The sequence below is a fragment of the Haliotis asinina genome, chromosome 6 (assembly GCF_037392515.1).
Source record: "Haliotis asinina isolate JCU_RB_2024 chromosome 6, JCU_Hal_asi_v2, whole genome shotgun sequence".
NCBI lineage: Eukaryota > Metazoa > Mollusca > Gastropoda > Lepetellida > Haliotidae > Haliotis > Haliotis asinina.
This window is the reverse complement of record NC_090285.1, coordinates 20981425-21008273: the sequence shown is the minus strand read 5'-3', so window position 1 is coordinate 21008273 and position 26849 is coordinate 20981425. Positions and strand designations below refer to the sequence as shown.

At 41.3% G+C, this 26849-nt stretch overlaps 2 protein-coding genes across 2 annotated transcripts; both read right to left on the bottom strand.

The window, feature by feature from the left end:
- Window positions 1–267: 267 nt before the first annotated feature.
- On the bottom strand, window positions 268–18286 carry LOC137286786 (uncharacterized). Its single transcript, XM_067818780.1, has 2 exons — window positions 18229–18286; window positions 268–2096 (listed from the first exon to the last, which is right to left on the bottom strand). Exon 2 carries the CDS (start codon window positions 2094–2096, stop codon window positions 1005–1007), a length of 1092 nt encoding a protein of 363 aa, XP_067674881.1. The 5' UTR covers window positions 18229–18286; the 3' UTR covers window positions 268–1004.
- On the bottom strand, window positions 16283–18174 carry LOC137286624 (uncharacterized). Its single transcript, XM_067818573.1, has 2 exons — window positions 18116–18174; window positions 16283–16949 (listed from the first exon to the last, which is right to left on the bottom strand). The coding sequence occupies exons 1-2, from the start codon at window positions 18172–18174 to the stop codon at window positions 16283–16285; spliced, it is 726 nt and encodes a 241-aa protein (XP_067674674.1).
- Window positions 18287–26849: the final 8563 nt, after the last annotated feature.

Sequence of the window (26849 nt, the reverse complement as noted above, 5' to 3'; positions counted from 1 at the left end):
TAGCTTCTAACACGTGCTGGCGAATTGAGAGTTGGCAAATGAGAATGCTACTGAAGGTATTGGTTCCACTAGCCATGGGAGTTTGATATGTTTACTCTCTAGCCCGAATCCTGCACTGAATTTTCCCGCAGATGTAAATACACCATTCGTATATTCAATTGTTTATTGCTTTGTGCAATGCTTAGATCTATAGTATATGTTCTTTCAGACAAATCCGTCCAGTAATCTGCTAATGACACTTAAAAGCCGTGCATCTGTGATGCTATGTTTTGTTTTGTTTACATATTTTATTAATTGGACTCTGATCATATAGGGTGTTATTGTCTTTAAGTGGAAACAAAACATGTTGTGAAAAAGGCAGTCTAACACTGATGATAAAGTCATTCACGATTCAATTCATTTGTAAACAAAGACACACTGTCAGCCTCAAATGACTGATGTACAATGGAACTCAGATAAAACCTCAGTGGGAGCATTCTTCTAGGTTAAGCACTTTTCTCAACATACACATGGATATTGTAAGACGTTACAGTAATATCCATGAGACGTTTGGAAGACTTTTTTGCCCAAAGAGGCGGTGTGGTAGCCTACTGGTTAAAGGGTTCGTTACGCCAGTGGCTGGCTTGGGTTCAATTCCGCACATGGGTACAAAGTGTGAAGACCATTTCTGGTGTCCTCTGTTGTGATATTGCTAAAAGTAAAACCAACATCACTCACTGCTCACGCCCAAATATTGCACGTATAAAGTATCTTTTCAACCTTCTTGTCAAACGCGGACTTCAGCACTTACTCATTGTGAAGGGCATCACTGAACTGATATCTACATCAACACTTTCTCATTGTGAAGGGCATTACTGAACTGAAAGGCGCAAACAGGGCAAATCTGAAAACCGAGCAATCCATTACCCGAGTTTGGCACAACTAAGATAACTCTGCATATTGTAGAACCAGAAAATTTACTGTCTTGAAAGGTCGTTTGAATCAGGGTCCACATGTATTTATTCTCATGCTGAGTCTTGGTCACGTTCAACTGTTGCAGGCACTGGTGCCTCTTCATATTCTGTCTCTTTAGCAACAAGCTCATTCTCATTACCAGCATCTTCACTGTAAGTGTTATTCCTATTAAAAACAGCTTTCCAAGCAAACCAATTTGACTCTATTATCAACGTTGTCAGTTCCATGGGGTACTGAGGTTCTCTTTTCCGGGCACTGACAATACCGTCCATGTAATCGTTTTTCTTTGTTGGACTGTACACATTGTATATTGGACTTGGAAAGGGTGTAGATACACTCAATGCATAACTGCAGAGCAGACGACACAGGCGGCCATTGCCATCACTAAATGGGTGCAGAGACACTAGATTAAACAACAGCCATGCAGCACACTTAAACATTTTATACATCCTATCACAAGGATCTACAAGATCTTTTATTCCATTTATTAAAGCATTGTACTGGTCACATATAAGTTGTACTGCCTCCCTTGCTTTCTTGTGACTCTCAAATTCAGGATAGTTGTGTTTTTCCCCTTTGTATGTGGTGTGTCGTGTACGAGTGCTGAACTTTCCACCTGGAGTCTTGTTTTGCTTGTCCACTAAACCATCCATTATAATCTTATGTGTTTGTAGGACGCAGACTTCAATGTCCACCAGTCCAGCCAGAGAATCTTTGTCTGGTGACTCAGAACAGTTCAACTTCCGCAAATGCCCCCATGCATGGATCAAATTAGCTGTTTCTCTCTTCTTTTTACTCTGAGAATCTGATTCAGAAAACTTGTGTTGCCCTAATTCTTCTCCATCTGGTTTGGTTTCAAATTCCATAAACTCATGTTGCATACTGCGAAAAATGGTGATCGCGTCAGATTTTTTCTGAAGACCTAGGTCTTCCTCAACACATACATGAGTAATATAAGATGGAACAAAATCCTTTAAACTTTCCTGCTGATCCTCTTTTGACAGATCTTGCCACCGCTTTTGAAAGACTAGGATATCTTCAATCATTTCTTTGACTGGTGGAACTCCAGATGCACCCTTTTCCTTCACCCATGGGGGTGGGTCTGTGGCATCAAAGTCAATTAATCGCCAGCAAACAGCCATCTGAAGGAAGCAAAAACAATAAAGATGGTGAATTCTTAGGGATTGTTATATTCTCCATAGTAGCAGGAAAAATCAACATGATGCAGTGTTAATTTTACACTTGTAATAAATACGCGTATTCAACTGTAACTGTTATTTCTGGCATGTACATTTAATATTTATTCAACACTGTTAATGTTTCATATTTACACCTTGAAATGAGACGTAGGTCCCATTTTATTCAAAGTATTTTTGTGTCTGAAGTTGTTTTAATAGTAGGCTATTTGTTCTTTTTTTCACTATTCCACTAATTTCTAGGGAAATAGCCTACAAATACTGGGCACAGGAAATAAGGAAACCTCAGTGGAATTTATAGTAAAAATAATGCTACATAAAATTTGTAAGCTCATTGCATTTGAGCCTAGACCAGAAAGCACTGGCAACACACTCAGCAAAATGTTACCTTTACACCACACAAACGACCTAAACTATAAGACTGACAGTAAGTGTGCCCCACTATTTCTTGTGAAAATGCCACTGCTACAGTACCTGAAAAACACACAGAAATGGCAGGCCACTGGCATGACAGAGGGTGGATAATCCCAGAATCCTGTTGCCCGTTTGTTCAGGAAGTCTAAATGCATCATTTCCCGTCTCATCATCCTTTACCGTTGATGAGGACAGGTCAAGGAAGACGCCCTAAAACCACTCTCACACAAGACAACATTTTGAAAACTAAAGCTCTGAGGAATCGATTTTCCGCAGTCCCGGGTTTGAAGATGGAATTCTTCAGAGCCACAGGTACAGGGATTTCTAACTCGACCTACGCAACAGGCTCCATAGCAGTGGTCATAAGGCAAGACGTCCATTCAAAGGCGTGACGATGACAGGTAACTACAGGTGTCTTCTTTATCAGTGGGATCAGCAATGTCAGAGGTGGGGGACCGGCAATGGCGACACGTGATATTTTGTGATGAATCCCGCTTTTGTTTGCGGTTCACGGATGGTTCACATTGCATGTGTGGCGACGTCAAGGAGAGCGTTATGTTAGACCCACGGTGTAGAAAAAAGATTCTTATTGAGGCGGCTCTGTCATGCCTCTCCGGGTCAAAACTTGATGCATTAGGTAGTGCACTGCAGCAAGAGTGGCACTTGATTCCAAGGACGACAATTCGGAGGTTGGTGTCCAGCATGCCTGCAAAGGTTGAGTGCATGTATTGCTGCTCATGGAGGACACACTCGTTATTAAGATTATCTGACTCTCAACCAACGCCAGTTATCTTCTAATGTGTCTAACCCTGCATTTAATTGTGTCTTTAATCCCCTCTATGAGGATTTTTATATCATAATGTCTTCTCTTATCCCGCCTCTTGGGCTCAAAATAAAGCAATTTCTTGCTGCTGTCGGCATTGAACTGGAAAATATAGCTCCTTCCCGACTTCTTTCTTCTCCTCCTTGGAAATTGGTTAAGCCACTAGTCGATTTACTACTGTTACAAAATCAGAAACTGATGAATCACAATATATCAAGAATATCATAAACTAAAAACTAAATTTACCAATTACAAACCTATATTTACAGATGGGCCCAAGGACAGAGGCGCAGTAGCTTGTGCCACTGTCATTGGATCCAGAACGATATCTTCTAGATTACCAGATAGTAGTTCTATTTTCACAGCTGAAGCAAACGCCATATTAATGGCTCTTAAATATATTCAAAGACATCCGAAACATAAACAGTATATAATATATTCTCTTTCTTTTATTCAGGCAATTAAAAATTTATCATGGAAACAACCTCTTTTAAATGAAATTATTGAATTGTATAATGATGTTGCTACTGGCCAATACGACATCGACATCAGCGACGTAGACATTTCAGGCAACACAATGGCCGATCTTGCTGCTAAAGCAGCACTCAACAAATACTAGTATGTGACACCAAGTCTTATTCCATATTCCTTTATTATAAAGCAGTCATTAGATCTTACATCCGTGATCTAACGCAGAAGAAGTAGGACACTCAAGTAGGTATTTATAAATTACATGCTATAAAGCCATATGTTGTTGCATTTTTAAAAGAATTAGATTTGTTAAATGATTTGTGTATACATAAATATTTTATTAGTAGTAGTTTAGATTAGTAACTGAGATTGTTAGTGGCTGTACCCTAAAAGGGGGTTGTTGAGGTATTGTAAAATTATTGTCCTACTCAGAGGGTTCGTAAGTTCATATATTCCATTTAAATGTTAAATGTTCTCGTCACGATGTGACTGAGACTTTGCCGATGTGACCCTAAATATTAACTAACTCACTCACTCATTCTTCGAGGCGATGGACTTCGTCCAATCGTTTTTCTTTCTTCTGTTTATATTCCTCTCGCATCATCTCTAGACGACTCCGTGCATCTCTACCCTACTCTTCTGCATTGGCAGCATGCAAAGTCACTTCGAATCATCTGTCGTGCTCTCTCGTCGACCCGCACAGCATCGTACGGTCTACCGCAGTTTCTGGTACCTCTTCTGTCTCGCATCTCGAAGTTTCTATGTCGACGGCGTTTTTGGTCTTTTTTTGCACAATTCGGCTTGGGGTCGGTTCGGGTGTATCCGCATTTTGTATTTACAGGATAGGGATTATCTCACCATATTTGATGCTTTGTTAGAATGAAGTTTCAAATTTCTTAGTTATTAGAGTCACATGACACAAAAAATTGACAGTTATTTATTTGCCAACTATTAAGTCGACATTTATGATGGTGCTATATGGGTATTGGGTGGATAAATTGTCAACACAATATTTTAAGAATCAAATGTTTTAAAAAGTAATATTCATCCGTCTCAGGGCACATAACGTCTCGCCCTCAAAGAAAGCGAGGTGTAGATCCTCTATCAGTCCACCATTTTACTAATATCGTGCAGTGGAATTGTAGAGGTCTAAGAACTATTTTTTTTTCAACCACACAATGATCAATTTCCAAAGCCATATGTTACGAATACGTGCCTATCACGTTTTACTGATTTTGAAATTTTACATTACTCGCCCATAATTTCTGACGTGCATTGTCCGGTAGGTAGTATATACAATTATCACTTTCAAGAAAGCTTGCTTGAAAGCTTATTTCACAAAAGAAGCGTTTACCAAGCCCTTTGATCTCACCGCCACTGTTATAGACTACTTTTGAATGCGTTAATAACCTCCCGGTCATAGTGACCGGGAAACAGTACTTTCCCTGGTCAAATCGATTTTCCACTTGGGTGGTAACATTGTGCCGTATGGGACGATCAATAATTCCTCTACCGTGAACTAGCACTTTCCTGATCACGTGATGGCTTGCGTTAAAACAGTTTAATGTTTAGTAGCACTTGTTCTATGTACGGTTTTTTTTCTCAAAGGCCAACTTCGCCGAATATCATGTTTCTTCTTACAATACTTGTCGAGTTCATGGATAGTAACTCCTACGTAGTTGATAATATGTCCTACGTAGGATATAGTAAGTCCTATGTAGGAGATAATAAGTCCTACATAGGTGATAATAAGTCCTACGTAGTAGAGTTTAAGTACTAAGTCCTAAGTACTAAGGAGATACTAAGTAGTAAGTCCTCCGTAGGAGATAGTAAGCCCTACGTAGGAGATAGTGACACCAAAAAAGTTTTTCACCGTGGCCCTAATACGCTTCCGTACTTCCGCAGAGAGGATTGAACTGAACTATTAATAGATATTAACCACTAAGTCCTACGTAAGAGACACTAAGTAGTAAGTCCTAGGAGATACTAAGTATCTCCTACGTAGGAGATAATGAGACTAAAAAATATTTTCAGCGTGGCGCTAATACGCTTCCGTAGAGAGGATTGACCTGAACTCTTCGTCCGAGATTTTGTTATCGGTATGTGCGGTGGAAATATGCTCACTTATGGTATTCAGCTTTTCTTCAGCTAGAATTCTAATTTCGTCATGTTTCAATGCCTTGTGATGCAGTCTACGGGATGCAAACCTAAACACCAACCCTGCCAATCCTACAACCCCAGCCGTTATTTCAATACCGAGCACTATAGGTGCAACAACGATGGTTTCCAACACCCGCCGCCCATGCTCGTCGTTATGAGGGTAGTGTCAGCCGCATCCGCGATATTGAAAGCTTTGGGACTTCATTTGTAGTACCTCCCGTGTGTCACGATCTTGTTCTAGTCGCTGTCACAGAACTGTGTCAAGAGGAACCCGTCTACGGTTTCCTGTGTCTTAGCGACCTCCTCTACGCCTGGACACAGGTCCATCCTGTGTGTGTAATATACTACCCATCAAACGTTAAGCTTCACTTACAGCACTCACTATATGTTATGTATACATATTTGGTTACATCGAAACTGAATTTCTTCACTGTCCTCGGAAATTCAACTGCAAACTTTCTGCAGATGAATTGCATGAGGATCAAGCACCAGTTGCATTTGGGTGTAAAATTTTGTTAAGAATTTAACAATTTTCACTGCTTTTCATCATTTACCGATCTCATGACAATAATCTTTTCAATGGTATGAACTTGTTTTACAATAGAACAGTTCATGTGTAAACATTATCTTATAACAGTGTGGAATATTTTGCAAAGTGTAATTTAGGACAGTTGACTGAAGTAAGTGACTACATTTGCACTGGTGAATCAATCTAATCTTTTGATAGGTAGTATATATATTACAAGAGATTCTTTAATTGTGTTTTACTTAATTTTTGATCAATTTAATTTCAGTGACAAGTTTATTATTTTCATGTAAAGAGATGCAAGGTGTGGTGAGGACCATGTTGATCAACCAATTAGATTCTTTATGCTCTCTTAGGCGTGCCTGCATAAACCCCCCGTTTTGATAGTGCATGACATACACGGTGTGTGCCTCTGGTTGATCAACCCCCTCCATATCGCTTCGGTCGTTAAGAATGACGTTGGGGCGATGACTTTTCATTGTTAAATATTATTACAAGATAGCTTCCAGTTGTTTTCTCGATAACCTCTCGGGGGTGCACTTCATCCGCATGAGGTTTATGTTTTCTGGTAGGAAGGACCAGTGAAGGTTTCGGGGCAGAATAGGCCTTCAGCAACCCATACTTGTCGTAAGAGGCGACTAACGGGATCGGATGGTCAGGCTCGCTGACTTGTTTGACACACGTCATCGGTTCCTTACACCAGCCAAGCCACCTTGAAGATGAATACTCACAAATTTTGTTCCCAGCCACATGACACTTTTACCCAGCGTGCTGAGCAGTCACGAGACGATGCTACCAAGGATGCCGGGCATTAATTCGGCGGCCTTACCCGCGAGTTTAGCCATGGCTTCCCCGAGGGATTTGAGATATTTTTTAATCCAGTTATTATCATCATACCCGACGGGACGCGTTGGTGTGATACCACCCTATGTTAACGACAAGACCAGGGTTGATATGATGGAGCCCAATGCCGTCAGAACGCTGGCAATGGTGATGCCTTGCTCTCGGAAGAGAATTCGGATCCTGTCACTACTCCGGTTCTCTCAAGGTCACAATTCCTCAGAAAGATATCCAAGCAAATACAAAAAGGTAATCCAGACAGAATTCCATTTGAAAATCGAAAACCCAAAAAAGGATGACAATGATTTATCCACCACATTCAATAACAATATCAATCAAGGCAAGGTGTGTGACGTAACTGAGCGCGCTCGTGCAGCACGTGAATCACAGTTAAATGAATAGGTGATTGACGCTGTCTGTGCAACATTTTGAATATCTATGCATACAAGAAATACAGATAAACCCTGATTTGGCCAGGAATGCCGGAACACTAGAAACCTATTCCAAAAAGCTAAATTTAAATTTAAAAAATCAAATTCAGCTACTGATAGAACACATTTTCGACAAATGTCTAAGAACTATAAAATGTTTAGATAAACACATACGAAAATTAAACTATCAACATCAAATCAATAATCTATGCTGGAAATAATCTATATTGGAACATGCTCCATAAAGCGCATGGTAAACGAATTGAAAATAACCCCGATGTTGACACTTTTTGTAATTATTTCGTTGGAACAAATGAGGAATTCGAACCAAACGAGGCTGATCTGGACGAGAAATTGACCGATATACATACTTTCAATACTGAAACCCTTAACAGCAATATTTCATGAGAAGAAATAAAATTTGCGGTAAAACAATTAAAAGGTAAAACAAAAAAACATTCAGGCGTTGATTTAATCGAAAATGATTTTCTGATTGACTAAATCAATACTTATGCCTCTATTTATAGAACAGTTCATCCTTGTACTATCATCGGGTATTTTCCCGGACTCGTGGCTTACCGGCGTTTTTAAACCAATCTATAAAGGTAAAGGATGTAAACTGGATCCCAACAGACCTATAACAATCTTAAGTTGCATTGGTAATTTGTTATACATGAGTGTTAAATAACAGACTGAATACATTCTTCGATACCAACAATATACTTAACCCAACACAGGCAGTCTTCAGACAAGGGTTTTCAACATGTGATAACATTTTTATTCTGCAAAGGATGACCCAAATAGTAAAACTCTCTAAAAAGAAATTATATACGGTATTTGTAGATTTCACTAAAGCATTTTATAATGTCTGGAGTATGGGGTTGTGACATAAACTAAGAAAAACTGGGATAGATGGGAGATTTTTCACACTCATAAAAATATATATCATAACAAAATCTAGGGTATTGATTGGAAATGCTATATCAGAGTAATTCCCGTGTTACGAGGGTGTGCGACAAGGTGAAAACCCGTCGCCCCTCTTGTTTTCCATATACCTAAATGATCTTGAAGAACATCTCTTTGACAGTGGTTGTAATGGTATTAAATATGAAATATTATACTGTTATACGCAGATGACGCCGTAATGTTCAGTGAAAATCCAAATGATTTACAAAAATCCCTGAAAGTCTTCTTTCATTACTGTAAGAAATGGAAACTGAAAGTAAACCTATCCAAAACGAAAGTTGTCATCTTTGGAAGCTGCCCCACGAAATCTTAGAAACTTCACTTTTCACTGGAACTGAAGATATAAACATTGCAGATGCATACGATTACGTTGGAATCAAATTTCAGAAGCATGGGCGATTTGTCCAAGCAATTAAAACACAAACCTATGTATTGTCTTTTGAAGAAATCCAGGAATGTTCATTTACCTTTGGATTGTCTTTTCCATGGATTTGATGTTATGGTTGTTCCATTTCTATTATATAGCTCAGAGATATGGGGACACGAGAACTAAGATATAATAGAAAGAATTCACATAATATTTCTGAAATCAGCTTCCGGTTTGTGAAACAGCACCCCAAATTATATGCTTTACGGTGAATTTGGAAGAGAACCCTCGAGTATAAAAATCTATAAGAGATTAATTTCATACTGGCATAAACTAGCCTCCGAGAACATACATTGGAAACCATCTCAGATTATATATAACTGTGTTAACCACGTCTGTGACAATGCAAGTAAAATTCCTTGCTTTCGATTTGTGAAACATATCCTTGATAACTGCGATCTGTCCTACGTGTTTCTAAATCCGTCTGTATGCCCAACGCCCTGGCTTGTCTCAGTGGTCGGAAACACCTACTGAGCGCAGTTCTTCCTAAATTGGAAGTCTCAAGTTGATTCAAGTTCTAAAGGGGATCACTGTAAATATTTCAAAACCCAACCAATCTAAGAAAAATATCTTCTTCCAAAAACTCTTTACTACCCAATTTTGAAGTTTAGAACATCTAAACAAAAATTACCAATTGAGACTGGCCCATGGGTGGGTATTCCACGTGAAGACCGACAATGTCCGCTTTTGTGTATTAGACGCTGTTGGAGACGAGTTTCACTATTTGTTCAGAAGATTTTCTCCAATTGCGACAACTGACTCTGAACTCGAAATACCTAGAATTCTCAAATTTGTCCATCCTTAAGAAGCTACTATCTACTACCAGCATAAGGGACCTTAAAGGCCTTTCTAAATTACTGAATAATATATTTAATGCATTTAAAAAACCGAACCGGCCTCTGGATATTTAACCCAAACCGGCCGAGCACAAGAACCGGCCTCTGGATATTTTACCCAAACCGGCCGAGCACCCGAACCGGCCTCTGGATATTTAACCCAAACCGGCCGAGCACCCGAACCGGCCTCTGGATATTTAACCCAAACCGGCCGAGCACCCGAACCGGCCTCTGGATATTTAACCCAAACCGGCCGAGCACCCGAACCGGCCCCTGGATATTTAACCCAAACCGGCCGAGCACCCGAACCGGCCCCTAGGTTAATTAACGGTAACGATGGTTATGGTAATTTTCTTTAGTGGATAAACATTGCAATTTAATTATTTTGGTATGACACATACACTCAATTGACAAAACACATATATAATGATTTCAATTCATTTATTATATATAAAACATAGACATAATTGACAATTCAGACAGATTTCAATGACTTTATGTTTAATACAGAGGCATCTAGATTTCAATTAATTTATTACAGAGTTACTTCTTGGTTACGAGAGATGTTACTAGAATAAGGGTCTGGGAATGGAATAGAGTCTTGATCCATTGAGAATATTCGGTCCAGATGTCAATGTCCTGATTATGTCTTATACGCAATTTTATAAGATTAATGATTCACTATCACTGACTATGTTGTTTCCAATGGTGCAAATATCCTAAGCAATTTTCAATAACAAACTTTGGAAAGGATTTCCCGATTTCTTACAATAATATTCGTATGTCTAAATACGTTTGCAACTTATGTTGAGTCGTGTCAGCGATATTACTAGATATATTTTCAGCGATATTACTAGATATATTTGTTATTTATTTTTTTCTCACAAAGATAATATTTCATTCATTAACATAATGAACCATTTTAATCGTATGTGACGTGATCCAAAATACAATGATGTGAAGTTCTTGACGTAACCTAGCGCTGAAGAAGCCATTTCTCTGCTAAGAATTCAACACGCATTCCCTTATCGAGGTCCATCAAGCCTAAAATTTCATATGTAACGTCCTAGTTACTTATTTACGTGAAACATTACGAATAACACGAGCTATTGCTTAACTCAAGAAATTAACACCCTACCTGACCAGGTCGTTCAACGACCGCTGCTGTTTTCAATACACGTACCCGAGCCTCTAGAGCTTCTTTTGTAATCTCATCGCTATTTCTTGAATCAAATAACACGGACAAGTGTAGGAATAATGCATTGTGCTGAGTTCCTGGTCGTCATTACTGGAGATATTGATCAGACCTGCTTTGAAAACAACGCCTCAAAACAACTTCTCACGGGATCGAGTGACAAAATGGCGGCAACTGTGCGTAGGCCATAGTAATAACATTTGTTTGAGTGGCATTTTAGAAGTTGAGGTGTACAAATAGGACACATTGTTATGGATAACAACTACTTTATTGTGTGAGTGCGACGTTTCGATACAGGTTCTTGTACCGTTGACCGTTGAACTCAGTGTCAAAGCATAACCAACTATAGATGCTTTTAATGCTAAACTTTACGCACTGTGCAGACGCAAGAAAAATAAATGACCATTAATCGTTAGCTAATGGATGAGGTATGGAAGACTGTAAATAAACATGCATTAACAAACTATCACCTAAAATACTGCAAACGTTTCAACATATCTGCACAAGAAATATAGTTGCAAGACTCACATTTGTCTTCTTGAGTCACTAGTGTGTGATCTGACCCTGGCGAGTCAGACGTTCATCAAGACAACGCGGCATACTGCGTATAAGTCTCCCAATAGTCCTTTCGGGGAGTCTCTTCCATTCATCATGTATACGTAGTCAAGGCCAAGCTCATCCAGTGTAGTCGGTGGCCCTCGACGCTGGCGCACACGTCTCCCTATCATGTCCAAGACGTGTTCGATGGGGGAAAGGTCAGGGTTCAATGCTGGCAATGGCATACGTTAGATGTGTTGCTGGAGGTGATCACTGACGACACGTGCACGGTGTACACGGGCATTATCAACCTGAAAGATGAACTGACGACCGACCTGCCTCGGAAAGGGGACAACAAAGGTGTCAGTATGTTGTCTCGGTAGTGTTGCCCTGTGACCTTTCCTTGCACAATATGAAGAGAGGTTCGGTCAGTCATAGTAACACCACCCCATACCATTACTGACCCACCTCCAAATCGATCGTGTGGTCTCACGTTGTTGTTAGAATCTTGACTCGTCTGAAAACATGACACGTGACAAACAACGATTTCTCAAGAGTCTACGTGCCCTACACCACTGTCGTCTTTGAGCCGTGTGACGATCAGTCAAAGGGGTACTGACTTATAAACCATGACTGAAGGCGTTGGCCACTGCTCGCTAGATAGTGCCAGTTTGCTACATTCCAATTGCACGTAAACGTTCATCGTGATGCATACGTCGCTTTGCAAATTCAAACAATGTAAACTAGAAGCACTAACAACTGTGTGATGCACAGATGCAAGAAAACAATAGGAGAAAAATGGTCTACAGTTATTTATCGACCTGCCTGAAAAACGTCAAGATTCATAATGACACCGAATGCACGTGTAGGAGGCTCCCACGTTGTGCACGAGCTTTCCATGCATTGTGTGTGCGTGTGGTGATAACGTCGACTGATGCTGCAGACACAAGATGAATGTCATTGTAACGTTCCGCAATGGGTTTTCTTTCTACCAGACTTCAAAGTTCAGGTTCCCCTACACTTTTTGAAGAGTATATTGAAACTGTTGAGGATCCATGTAATCTCTTATAAGCTTTATAATTTTAGTCACAAACACAGGGTACCTGCTTCAGTCGTTGGTGATGTAGTGAAGTACTGTTGTGGTGTCTGTGTAGTATGTTGTGTAATCAATGACCATATCGAGCTCCTTCTGAAGAAATTTACCAATCTTCAACGCAGTGGTTGCTGCTGTCAGCTCCAGTTGTGGTATAGTGATGGTCTTGAGAGGTGCAAGTCGTGCTTTACCCATCACCGGAGCAGTGCGGGTGCTCTCTTCATTACAGTGTTGAATGTAGGCTTCAGATCAATAACCTGTAACACTGGCATCCGAAAATATATGGAGCTGGCAAAAAACAACATTACCAAAAGCAGGTGGTTTTAGACATCTTATCTCAAGGTCTCTAAGTAACTCAAGCTCACAGAGCCACCTATTCCGCCTATCGCAACAGCTCCTTTCCACTTGGTCATCCCAGTCAAGAGACTTGTCCTTGCACAGGTCTTGCCATAGTGTCTTGGCTGGAAGTAGAACTGGAGATACAAGGCCAAGAGGGTCATAAAGGGAAGACACTGCAGACAAGATCCCTCGTCGTGTAGCAGGCAGGCTTTTCTGGCAAGTCAGGTGAGAATTTGAATGACTCAGACTGAATGCGTCATTGCATACCGAGAGCCCGTTCCAAGGGGATGTCATCGCAGCTTAGATCTATGTCTTGGATCTATGCTTTCAGAGCATAGTTGGACGATACTTGGGAAAGAAATATTACCAAAGGTGTCAACAGTCATTCTGTATGCCTTCAAATCACTGTCTACATCACCATCAGGCCACCGAAGAAATCGCAGGTAATCTTGTTGCTCCTTGGGTACTTTTACTTAAAACATTGCTTCAATGCCCCCCATGAAAGCAATGTCTTCTTTGCGGAACCTGTTGAGCACTCCAATCAATGAGTGGGTTAGGTCTGGACCTTGCAGCGGTACATCATTTGATACACCATCGAACTTACCTGGAACGAACACTAACTGGATCTTGGTGTGTTTACGAGGATGATACACACCGTGATGAGCAAATACCAGATATGACCAGGTCGACCACAAAGTTCACTCTTGGGAACCTCACAAGCGTATCCTTTTAACAAAATAGTGTTCATGAAGACAACGCAGTCTCGGTGATAATTTCCATTTCCATCTGTTTTCTTTGCCACAAAATACGTGGCTTGCTGTCTGTTACATGGCATCACATCTGTTTTCTTTGCCACAAAATACGTGGCTTGCTGTCTGTTTCATGGCATCACATCTGTTTTCTTTGCCACAAAATACGTGGCTTGCTGTCTGTTTCATGGCATCACATCTGTTTTCTTTGCCACAAAATACGTGGCTTGCTGTCTGTTTCATGGCATCACATCTGTTTTCTTTGCCACAAAATACGTGGCTTGCTGTCTGTTTCATGGCATCACATCTGTTTTCTTTGCCACAAAATACGTGGCTTGCTGTCTGTTTCATGGCATCACATCTGTTTTCTTTGCCACAAAATACGTGGCTTGCTGTCTGTTTCATGGCATCACATCTGTTTTCTTTGCCACAAAATACGTGGCTTGCTGTCTGTTTCATGGCATCACATCTGTTTTCTTTGCCACAAAATACGTGGCTTGCTGTCTGTTACATGGCATCACATCTGTTTTCTTTGCCACAAAATACGTGGCTTGCTGTCTGTTTCATGGCATCACATCTGTTTTCTTTGCCACAAAATACGTGGCTTGCTGTCTGTTACATGGCATCACATCTGTTTTCTTTGTCACAAAATACGTGGCTTGCTGTCTGTTACATGGCATCACATCTGTTTTCTTTGCCACAAAATACGTGGCTTGCTGTCTGTTACATGGCATCACATCTGTTTTCTTTGCCACAAAATACGTGGCTTGCTGTCTGTTACATGGCATCACATCTGTTTTGCGAAATGGGAGTGAAATCTGAAAGTGACTAACTTCATATTCTTATCATGCATGAAGCGTTCATCGTCGATATAATATCATCGCTGACTAGGTTCCTGACCTAAATCATGGTCATTGAAATCCATTTCAAACAGTTTCAGAACATTCTCAGGTGTAATACACTCACTGACTTTCACCATTTCTTGAAGAACTATTCTGCTGCAGACTACTGTATTGCTCTGGAGATTATGGGTAAGTTAAGTGGTTCGTTCACTGCCCAGCCAAGCTAGCCACGGATTGCAAAAGGTCTTGCATCATCTGAAGAAATTATCAGAAACGGCTGTAGAGCTTCCGGGCAGTTGCCTCCTATCAGCAACCCTATGTCCAAGTCAGGTCGATATGCTGGTAGCTTGTCTACATTGTATTCACGGTTACGTTTTTTTACAGTCAGATGAGAGGTTTTGACATCATGAAAGCTGCTCACAAACACCACACGTGCTTTTCATGGTCACATGACCGGAAAGTGGTGCTGGGGGATATGAAACAAATTATGAAAACTGCAAAATTTTCAGCGGAAAGTGGGTTTTGAACTCGATATGGTTGGATTACTTTCAAGGAAGGTAATCTCACACAGTAGGTTGAAGTGATAGCTGTACTACGGAGACATCACAAATTGAAAAGGCATTTATGATGCATATGAAAATTATGTGATATCTGTATGCGGAAATTATACACCAAATAAACTGTATGAATCTTGCATTAGCACACTCGGCCTCAGTTCATTGTATAATTCACGTATATTCTGGATATCGAGAAATATCTTTATGTAAGTACCAAAGTGACAATTGTGTGAATGACATTATACCAAGCTCCCTAAATGCTTACATACACTCACATTCACAGATGTTGGCAGTTTATAGCCTTTCCTTACACCGTCCTTTAAATACCATTGTCAATAAAGCGTCAGACTCGAATCACTTATAAAAATCGTACCTGAACAAAACACATACATTTGACCCATTCCAATATTGCTTAACAAGATGCGCACATAGATAAATAAATAAGAACATAAATAACCCCAATTCACGCCCCCCGTTAGTCAGTTTAACTCAAGTAACAACGTATTCAGACCGATTTGTGACAATACGCCAAACAAATCGTCGATATATCGATGTGATCCTACTCGATGGAACGGAAAGAAAACCTCCTTATGTTACAAACGCAAAAATATGTATAATACATGTAAATAAAATTTAAAAGTCTATCTACCAGAGGGTAGATGTACACGATCCATATAGCGTTTCAATGTCAGAACATATTCAGGCTTAAATCACTTATCACTCTTATCTGAGTAAAAACACACGTATCTGTTATGAAAATTGTACACTTTAACAGTGAAGCCAGTGTATAAACAATACATCACTGCACTGAGCGAATTCTTGCATGAATTCCTGTATCGTATTTGTCACACCATTGGAAATACAAGTTATCTTTATCCAAAAATACCCTGGAGAGATTGTCATGGTTTGGTTCGACTGCTGCAGCCTCAAGAGTTAGTGGAGTATAGGCACCATTCCCTGTGGGACAGATGTTGGGTCGTCAAGTCCACTGATCCATTGCATAATAATGCCTTCATTCTTTCCTCATCTCCTGCAAGTGTCGCATGAGCGAACTCAATCGATGCTTCGTTCTTGATTAGCAATTGAATTAAGCTGTCGTCTGCTCCGCTCACTTTAGCAAATTCTATCAAACTGTTCTTGCCTTTGCTGATGTTGACTCTGCACCACGACTTGACTAGTTTGTTGACCCGGAATCTGTTGTTATCTGCCACCGATTGCCACAAACCCGGGGAGAACTTCCTGAAGGAACATCGATACTCTGCCGCGAAATACCCAGCATGCTTACCTATAAGTTCTTCGTCGTCCGAATCCGCCGTGGCGCCACATTTCAGTACAGCTACCATCATCTGAAGTAGATTGCTTTTGATTGAGAGTTGCAGGGCTGTCTGCCCATCGTTGTCTCGGCGATCCAAATCAATCTCGGAATTAGACAACAAATAAACAAACGGTATATACTGCTTCTCTGTCGTCGACCGTGCAGCTAAAATCACAAAATGTAAATACGTCCTTCCCGTAAGCGAACATCTTGAATGTACATCTTCCCCTTGTCCAATACATAACAGAGCCGAGGCGATATTACATGATTTAATACATCTGTACAGTCCAGTGTCCGTGAGACCAGTACCGCCACATACTGTATTCCGTTTAGGTAGGCTTCCCAAAGTCGGGCAGATACCGCTTAAAATAAATGTCGTCTGCTATTTCAGCCATCTTGCCATACTAGTCCACCCTTCTTTCAAACCACACAGACTGTGATAGCTTGCTTCTTCACTCTTGTCGGCGAAGACAGCGAACATTGATTAGCCAATTTAGCCTCAATATCCCATGTGACAGGTACAAGGGGTAATCAAAGTTCACCCGTGAAACCCAGATACGGTGGCAGCCTCAAGAATTGACATACCTTCATATCCTATTTCACACACCAACATGCTCAATGTGCAAGAATAGAAATGCAACATAGTCATTAATACAGCGTACTTGGTGTGTATGTACTCATATATATAAAGAGACAGGCTCGGCAGGTGATACGGGTTAGAATCGGTCTTGCGTTTTATCGGGTTGGGCGGTTCGCTAACCTAATAGTTAAAGCGTTCGTTCGTCACAGCGGGAACCCGGGTTTCATTCCCCATATGGATATAATATGTGAAGCCCATTTCAGGAGTCCCCCCGAAGCGTTAATCCGTTTTATGAAAGAAGAGGAAATCAGGTTACTTACAGTGAACGAACGGTAGCAGTTATGTTTTACTATGCTCATGACAACATTACATTCTTCAGCCATAGATTTGGTCTCATGTACATATACATGTTCTCCTTTCTTTACGATAAGCCTTCAACAGACTCAGTCAAAATGCTTTTTCTAAATGAGTAATCTTAACACGTTTACTCACTAGGTTTTGATATAGCATAGCATGACCATTGTTAAGTTTTGCCACAACCCAGTTCCCCGGGTGGGTGTACACAAAGTGGGTACCGACCCGACTTATATTGCAACTCGTTTGACGTGTGTACGTACGTTCAGGTAAAGGGAGATAACTCGTTTAAATAATGCTTCTTCGTGTAAATCTAACATCACTGTATGGATAAATAGATAAATGGACACAAACGTATGCCGTAGTGATGATATCAAAACGATCGTATAAGTCATAAGAAGTCTTTATGATTTTATACGGAGAATAGGACTGAATGTCCAGTATGTCAATCACAGGACTGTATCCAGGAAATATGGTACAGTATACGTACTGAAGAATTATTACGCTTGCCTTCCGGACTGATTCACAGTGCGTGACCTGCCACGATTACCTAGGAATTGTCGGTTCATGATTCTTATCGTTAATGTATTTTTTAAACAACAAATAACAAGTGTAAATCTTACCACAAACGATATGCCTCTTTCAAGTTCAAAATGGCGTCGATTGTTGCTAAGCGAAAATAGGACTAACGTGTCTATTTTTAGCTGTTGTGCATCTCATGGAAGGATGGAAGGAGCAGGAAACAAACATACAGAGAGAAAGAGAGAGAGAGAGAGAGAGAGAGAGAGAGAGAGAGGGAGAAAGAGAGATATTCTGGACATTAACACTATATATCACTAAGTGATAGGAATACCGAGCGTACAGTTGTAGATATATAACAAGTAGTTACATAAATAATAACGCAACACGGATCTTCTCTTACATGTATCTTTAGGGACAAGTGACTTCTATGTTCTGTGCGTGCGCACACACCCACACACAGACAGACTGAATGTAGAACACTCGCTCGGCAGCGCATCATCTGAGTAAATAAGCGTTGTTAGCCAACAACCGAGTGAAGTACATAGTGTATCCTAAAATACTTGTACCAGTACTCCTCCTATGCTACTCCATAGTACTTTAATGAAATTTCAGTATTCTGTATGTGGTGGACAGGGGTTTGTGTGTGGCTGGTCTGGTCACAACAAGTGTCAAACACACAGCTGTAAATGCTTCAAGATTAAGTTATTACGTGAAATGGCCTCAGTATATTGATTGTTGTTATACAAAATGACGCGAAATGACTGACCCTCTTAGTCATATCGTGAAATGACTGATTTTACAATCTGACTATAACACATACACATTGTTTTATGGTTAGTTGCTTGCATGCCATGTGCATGAATCTTTTGGTTGAGCAACATATAGGCATGTTCTCTGTAGTTTAAGTTGACCCTTGTCTCAGTATGAGAGAGGACTGCGGGTTTTTTTAGAGAATATTCTGGTGTAAATATGTTTGATACGGACTTTAAAGTTTATAAACGTCTGTGCAAATGAACCTTATATAAAGTATATAATCTGGTTCCCCAAAAAGTGTCACATTAATACTAATCACTGCATTTCAGAGTATGTATGTATGTAGATTTGATTTAGAAAGTATTTTAAAAAGCTATTTATATTGCGGTTAAGCTATATATATAACACGGATACAACGCGCGCATAATAATCCACAGTCATTATATGTGAATTTTTTTTGCTTTAATTATCTCTCGTATTCTAAACTGGAGCAATCGCGACTTTTTACACAGGTTAAATGCCATACCATCCGAGACGAGATGTAAATTATGTAAAGTTACATAAATGGAAGGCTGCATGCCTATTATAAGAGATGATTTGAAGCTCGGCTTCAATAATTGAAATTATTGTATTTCAGAATTATCTCCTATCCCACACGCTCGTTCCTCTTGTCGTGAGCATACACTGATACCACCTGAGCGTCTGAATGAGGTCATGGAACGGTTTTCTCGGAAAACTTCGAAAGTTTCACGAAGTTTCTGATTGGTGTCATAAATTGTCGTTTTCCATTATGATACAAAGGACTTGTTATGTGTATTTACGTTACATTTAATCGTGTGATGATGTCCAGCTTCCGTCATGTCTGTCTTCTTTTTTCTGGTTGAGTGAGTGAGTTTAGTTTTACGCCGCACTCAGCAATATTCAAGCTATATGGCGGCGGCCTGAAAAAGAAATAGAGCCTGGACCAGACAATCCAGTGATCAACAACATGAGCATCGATCTGCGCAAATGAGAACCGATGACATGTGTCAACCAAGTCAGCAAGCCTCACCACCCGATCCCATTAGTCGCCTCTTACGACAAGCATAGTTGCCTTTTATGGCAAGCATGGGTTGCTGAAGGCCTATTCTACCCCGGGACCGTCATTGGTCTCTCTTATCTTAATATCGGTATTATTTGCTATATGAAGAAACACAACTGTACTTCGAACAGTGGCAAGGCTTTGTGATAACGGTGTTGTCTTGTTACATATTAGTATGCACATGTCTTCTGACAAGAACCACAGAACTGAGCATATCTATTTACATATTGTTCACATATTTTCTGGAGAATGTTAAAGGATGAAACCGATGTTTTGAATAATGTTCAGCAAACATTGCTCTTTTTAACGTAGTTCGCCTTAATAGAAGTATTAATAAGTGGTTGATATGTTTCTCTCTAGAAATCATATACGGACACGGACAGTTCCCAGGATGTGTTTCCTGCAGATTGGACACCGTTCTAGCACTGAGGCGCATATAGCACAGGCCACCAGGTGTCCACAAGGGAGGAAAGCGATGCTGGTCCTCCAGACAGATCTTACACGCACTTGACTCCTTCAGCTGGCGAGTCTCTTCTACTGTAGCCTTTAAGTCGTCCTTGCTTTTGTCAGTAACCGATACAATACAGGCATCAAACCCTCAAAACAAGGTGTTGACCAAATATTGCAAATATTATGCTGAATGCATTTCATACCAGATAATCATTAGTACCGCATTTATCACAATAAGGTGTTGTCATTACCTCATCATTACCTTTCTTCTAGTCACTTTTCTGTATGTTATAAATCTCCTTGACTTTATGTTGGTTCTTATTAAAACTTGGGAATCTAGTCACAGGTGCGTTTGATTCCTTCGGAATTCCTCTATCTTCAGTAGAAGAGTTTTCTGTTCCTTCTGATTGTTGAGCTGCAATATCCACATTGTTATTCATGTTTGTGTTTGGATGTCCAGTACGCATGTTTGCCGTACTGGATGCTGCCTCACATGGTTCTCTACAGGTAAAGATTTGTATCCATTATCTGTGCTCACTGCTGGAGATCTGAGGAGATGTGTCTGCCTTGTTGGTGTATTGTTCTTTTCCCCTGACGATCTGCTATCCCTGGTTCCTATTTCAGTTAGCATCACCTTCCCCACCTGTCCATGATGTTCCTGGGTGTTTCCATCAGGGTATCCAGCTTCAGCACCTTCTGCTTCATCTTGGCCCCCAACAAGTAATATCCTCTCAAGAAGAGCGGGTAGTGTTAATGCTTGTGTCTCTGGAAAATATAGCATGAACACTGGTTGTAATATCTAGGACAAACGTTGGCAATGGTAAACTCAGCTGCCAACATCTCTTGACCTCTGCTGAAACCCATCTTTAAGGCTCGCTCACACGCTCTAGTTGTTAAGATATCTGGAGAAAAATGTTGAGCTAGTTGATGAGCACAGAACCAATTGGCATCGCTGTCCAATAGTTAAAACATTGTATACATTGTTAAAGAGATGGGAACCTCACCCGTGAACAAAGAGCGAGGTTTACACCGCTCTTAGCAGTAGTCTAGCAATATCACGTCGGTGTATACCAGAAAAAGGGCTTCAGACATTGCAATCATATGGGAAATCGAACCGGGCCTTTGGCTTGACGATTGAAACCTCTAACCACAAGGCCACCCCAGCGCCCTCGCCAGTGAAAAGATACAGGTTGCATGGTGATATATTTGTGAGAATGCAACATATATTTGTTTTAGTTTGCGAATGTAGATGTGATGCGAGAAACGGCGTGATATGGTTCAGGTTAAATCAAAGTATCATGAAATCTCAGCAAACCAGTGACCCCTGCCGCAGGTAATGTTACTTCAACTTTGACTGTTCAAAGTATCATAAAGTATTAAATGATTGCAATGTGTGAAGATGGTGCAGTATGGTTACATGCTCGTACTACAAAATGCTAGTGTGTCCGTTTAACACGCATAAGACAATCACGAGGTTGATGAACGGTAGATAAACCTGTGTCGGGTCAATTAAGGCAGTGCTAATCTGCGCATCCAGCCACCCCTTTTAACCTGAAATTTTGTTAAAGGATAATTGAAACTCAGGTGAAGTGTGCACCTCCCACTTTTATCAGTATTTTGCATATATATATATATATATATATATATATATATATATATATATATATATATATATATATATATATATATATATATATATATATATATATATTCAGACCCCACACGACTGACAGTGGTGCAACAAAACCACCCCCTGATGGTGGTGGTGGCGTGTTTACATGCCTTCTCCTGAAGCATCATTGTTGTGTCTGTTATTGGAGCAACGTTGCTGAATTCCACCAGACTTGAGAAAAAAATGTGCAAAGAAGTAATACTTAGAATGATGAACTCATACTAAATCTGTAAAGTCTGGCAGAAAATGTATCAGGACGGTGTTTGGTAACTTTACTTTAAAACTATAAGTGCTATCCGTTCTCATGACCTGTCGAGCATAATGTAAGAATGTGACATGTGACCTGTCTAGTGGCATGACCGGGTCGCTGTTCCGGTAAGAGGCTTAACACCCTTGACATGTAAGGTGTTGTTGTGACTTGAAATAATGACAGCTCTTATAGACAACTTTCTTATTATCGAGTGATAATTTATGACAATTAAAATGCTCAATGATAGAAGAATTATAAAGCCTCATACCAAATTGGAAACGGATAGCACCTATAGTTTTAAAGTAAAGTAACCAAACACCGTCCTGAAACATTTTCTCCCAGACTATACATAAGGTGAAAGAGTGCACATTACTATATTCGTATATATGTCACAGTAGAATCTGTACAATCAATACTCATGCTGTTGATCACAGGATTGTCTGGTCCAGACAATATATTTTACAGACCGCCGATATAGGTGCAATATTGCTGAGTGCGGCGTAAAAGTAAACGCACTCAATCATTCCTTACATTCAGCTGTGGTGTATTTGTGGCCCTCCTAATGGTTGCAAGCGTCTGGAGGATGAAGCTCTTTCCTCTTGTTGCTCCCACGTAGGCACAAGGTGCCCTCCAGCGCACGTGCTCCACCCAGGGGTCATCCCCCTCTTCCCATGTTCTCAGACCAAGACCGCACACAAAACTGCTCACACAGTCGGAATAACCTGTCATGATATTTATGCATATATATGAAGTGATTTACAACATAGTGATCAACTGATTGTGATTGTTATAGTAAATATATGCCAATAGGTACATATATCATTCAATCAATGGCGATTACATTTGATCTGAATGACGTTAATTTTTACAACTATGACTCAAAAGTCTTATTTCGTTTCCTTCTATCGAATCAATTTCCCCTCATGAATTATCGTTGTATATTTTCCCAACTTCTTATTTTACATATAACCTTGTATTCATGTCTATACCAACACTGTAACATTATCGGGAGATGGAGTTAGAATTAAGACTTCAGTACCCCATGCTTGTGAAAGAGCAGCGAATAAAACAGCTTTGATGCGTAACGTTGTCGTCAACATAAACATCTTGATCGTCAGTCTTCATAAGACATACCAGTTGACAGGTACTCAGATTCTAGAACCGATAGATCATGACGCCAAAGGCTGGAGATCATAGACATACCAAGTGATAGGTACTCGGGTTCTGGGCCCAGTAGATCATCTCGCCAAAGGCTGGAGATCATAAGACATACGTACTCAGATTCTAGAACCGATAGATCATGACGCCAAAGGCTGGAGATCATAGACATACCAAGTGATAGGTACTCGGGTTCTGGGCCCAGTAGATCATCTCGCCAAAGGCTGGAGATCATAGACATACCAAGTGATAGGTACTCGGGTTCTGGGCCCAGTAGATCATCTCGCCAGAGGCTGGAGATCATAAGACATACGTACTCAGATTCTAGAACCGATAGATCATGACGCCAAAGGCTGGAGATCATAGACATACCAAGTGATAGGTACTCGGGTTCTGGGCCCAGTAGATCATCTCGCCAGAGGCTGGAGATCATAAGACATACGTACTCAGATTCTAGAACCGATAGATCATGACGCCAAAGGCTGGAGATCATAGACATACCAAGTGATAGGTACTCGGGTTCTGGGCCCAGTAGATCATCTCGCCAAAGGCTGGAGATCATAAGACATACGTACTCAGATTCTAGAACCGATAGATCATGACGCCAAAGGCTGGAGATCATAGACATACCAAGTGATAGGTACTCGGGTTCTGGGCCCAGTAGATCATCTCGCCAAAGGCTGGAGATCATAGACATACCAAGTGATAGGTACTCGGGTTCTGGGCCCAGTAGATCATCTCGCCAGAGGCTGGAGATCATAAGACATACGTACTCAGATTCTAGAACCGATAGATCATGACGCCAAAGGCTGGAGATCATAGACATACCAAGTGATAGGTACTCGGGTTCTGGGCCCAGTAGATCATCTCGCCAGAGGCTGGAGATCATAAGACATACGTACTCAGATTCTAGAACCGATAGATCATGACGCCAAAGGCTGGAGATCATAGACATACCAAGTGATAGGTACTCGGGTTCTGGGCCCAGTAGATCATCTCGCCAGAGGCTGGAGATCATAAGACATACGTACTCAGATTCTAGAACCGATAGATCATGACGCCAAAGGCTGGAGATCATAGACATACCAAGTGATAGGTACTCGGGTTCTGGGCCCAGTAGATCATCTCGCCAGAGGCTGGAGATCATAAGACATACGTACTCAGATTCTAGAACCGATAGATCATGACGCCAAAGGCTGGAGATCATAGACATACCAAGTGATAGGTACTCGGGTTCTGGGCCCAGTAGATCATCTCGCCAAAGGCTGGAGATCATAGACATACCAAGTGATAGGTACTCGGGTTCTGGGCCCAGTAGATCATCTCGCCAAAGGCTGGAGATCATAGACATACCAAGTGATAGGTACTCGGGTTCTGGGCCCAGTAGATCATCTCGCCAAAGGCTGGAGATCATAGACATACCAAGTGATAGGTACTCGGGTTCTGGGCCCAGTAGATCATCTCGCCAGAGGCTGGAGATCATAAGACATACGTACTCAGATTCTAGAACCGATAGATCATCTCGCCAAAGGCTGGAGATCATAGACATACCAAGTGATAGGTACTCGGGTTCTGGGCCCAGTAGATCATCTCGCCAGAGGCTGGAGATCATAAGACATACGTACTCAGATTCTAGAACCGATAGATCATGACGCCAAAGGCTGGAGATCATAGACATACCAAGTGATAGGTACTCGGGTTCTGGGCCCAGTAGATCATCTCGCCAAAGGCTGGAGATCATAGACATACCAAGTGATAGGTACTCGGGTTCTGGGCCCAGTAGATCATCTCGCCAGAGGCTGGAGATCATAAGACATACGTACTCAGATTCTAGAACCGATAGATCATCTCGCCAAAGGCTGGAGATCATAGACATACCAAGTGATAGGTACTCGGGTTCTGGGCCCAGTAGATCATCTCGCCAAAGGCTGGAGATCATAGACATACCAAGTGATAGGTACTCGGGTTCTGGGCCCAGTAGATCATCTCGCCAAAGGCTGGAGATCATAGACATACCAAGTGATAGGTACTCGGGTTCTGGGCCCAGTAGATCATCTCGCCAGAGGCTGGAGATCATAAGACATACGTACTCAGATTCTAGAACCGATAGATCATCTCGCCAAAGGCTGGAGATCATAGACATACCAAGTGATAGGTACTCGGGTTCTGGGCCCAGTAGATCATCTCGCCAGAGGCTGGAGATCATAAGACATACCAAGTGATAGGTACTCGGGTTCTGGGCCCAGTAGATCATCTTGCCAGAGGCTGGAGATCATAAGACATACGTACTCAGATTCTAGAACCGATAGATCATCTCGCCAAAGGCTGGAGATCATAGACATACCAAGTGATAGGTACTCGGGTTCTGGGCCCAGTAGATCATCTCGCCAAAGGCTGGAGATCATAGACATACCAAGTGATAGGTACTCGGGTTCTGGGCCCAGTAGATCATCTCGCCAGAGGCTGGAGATCATAAGACATACGTACTCAGATTCTAGAACCGATAGATCATCTCGCCAAAGGCTGGAGATCATAGACATACCAAGTGATAGGTACTCGGGTTCTGGGCCCAGTAGATCATCTCGCCAGAGGCTGGAGATCATAAGACATACGTACTCAGATTCTAGAACCGATAGATCATCTCGCCAAAGGCTGGAGATCATAGACATACCAAGTGATAGGTACTCGGGTTCTGGGCCCAGTAGATCATCTCGCCAAAGGCTGGAGATCATAAGACATACGTACTCAGATTCTAGAACCGATAGATCATGACGCCAAAGGCTGGAGATCATAGACATACCAAGTGATAGGTACTCGGGTTCTGGGCCCAGTAGATCATCTCGCCAGAGGCTGGAGATCATAGACATACCAAGTGATAGGTACTCGGGTTCTGGGCCCAGTAGATCATCTCGCCAAAGGCTGGAGATCATAGACATACCAAGTGATAGGTACTCGGGTTCTGGGCCCAGTAGATCATCTCGCCAAAGGCTGGAGATCATAGACATACCAAGTGATAGGTACTCGGGTTCTGGGCCCAGTAGATCATCTCGCCAGAGGCTGGAGATCATAAGACATACGTACTCAGATTCTAGAACCGATAGATCATCTCGCCAAAGGCTGGAGATCATAGACATACCAAGTGATAGGTACTCGGGTTCTGGGCCCAGTAGATCATCTCGCCAAAGGTTGGAGATCATAGACATACCAAGTGATAGGTACTCGGGTTCTGGGCCCAGTAGATCATCTCGCCAAAGGCTGGAGATCATAGACATACCAAGTGATAGGTACTCGGGTTCTGGGCCCAGTAGATCATCTCGCCAAAGGCTGGAGATCATAGACATACCAAGTGATAGGTACT

What these genes read in the sequence shown, in the direction of transcription:
- LOC137286786 (XM_067818780.1), bottom strand. Translation starts at nt 2,096, where the DNA reads ATGGCTGTTTGCTGGCGATTAATTGACTTTGATGCCACAGACCCACCC.
- LOC137286624 (XM_067818573.1), bottom strand. Translation starts at nt 18,174, where the DNA reads ATGAACCGACAATTCCTAGGTAATCGTGGCAGGTCACGCACTGTGAAT. An exon ending in ACTGTGAATCAGTCCGGAAG is followed by an intron (nt 16,950 to 18,115) that starts GCAAGCGTAATA and finishes TGGACTGTACAG; the next exon opens with ATGTATTAAATCATGTAATA.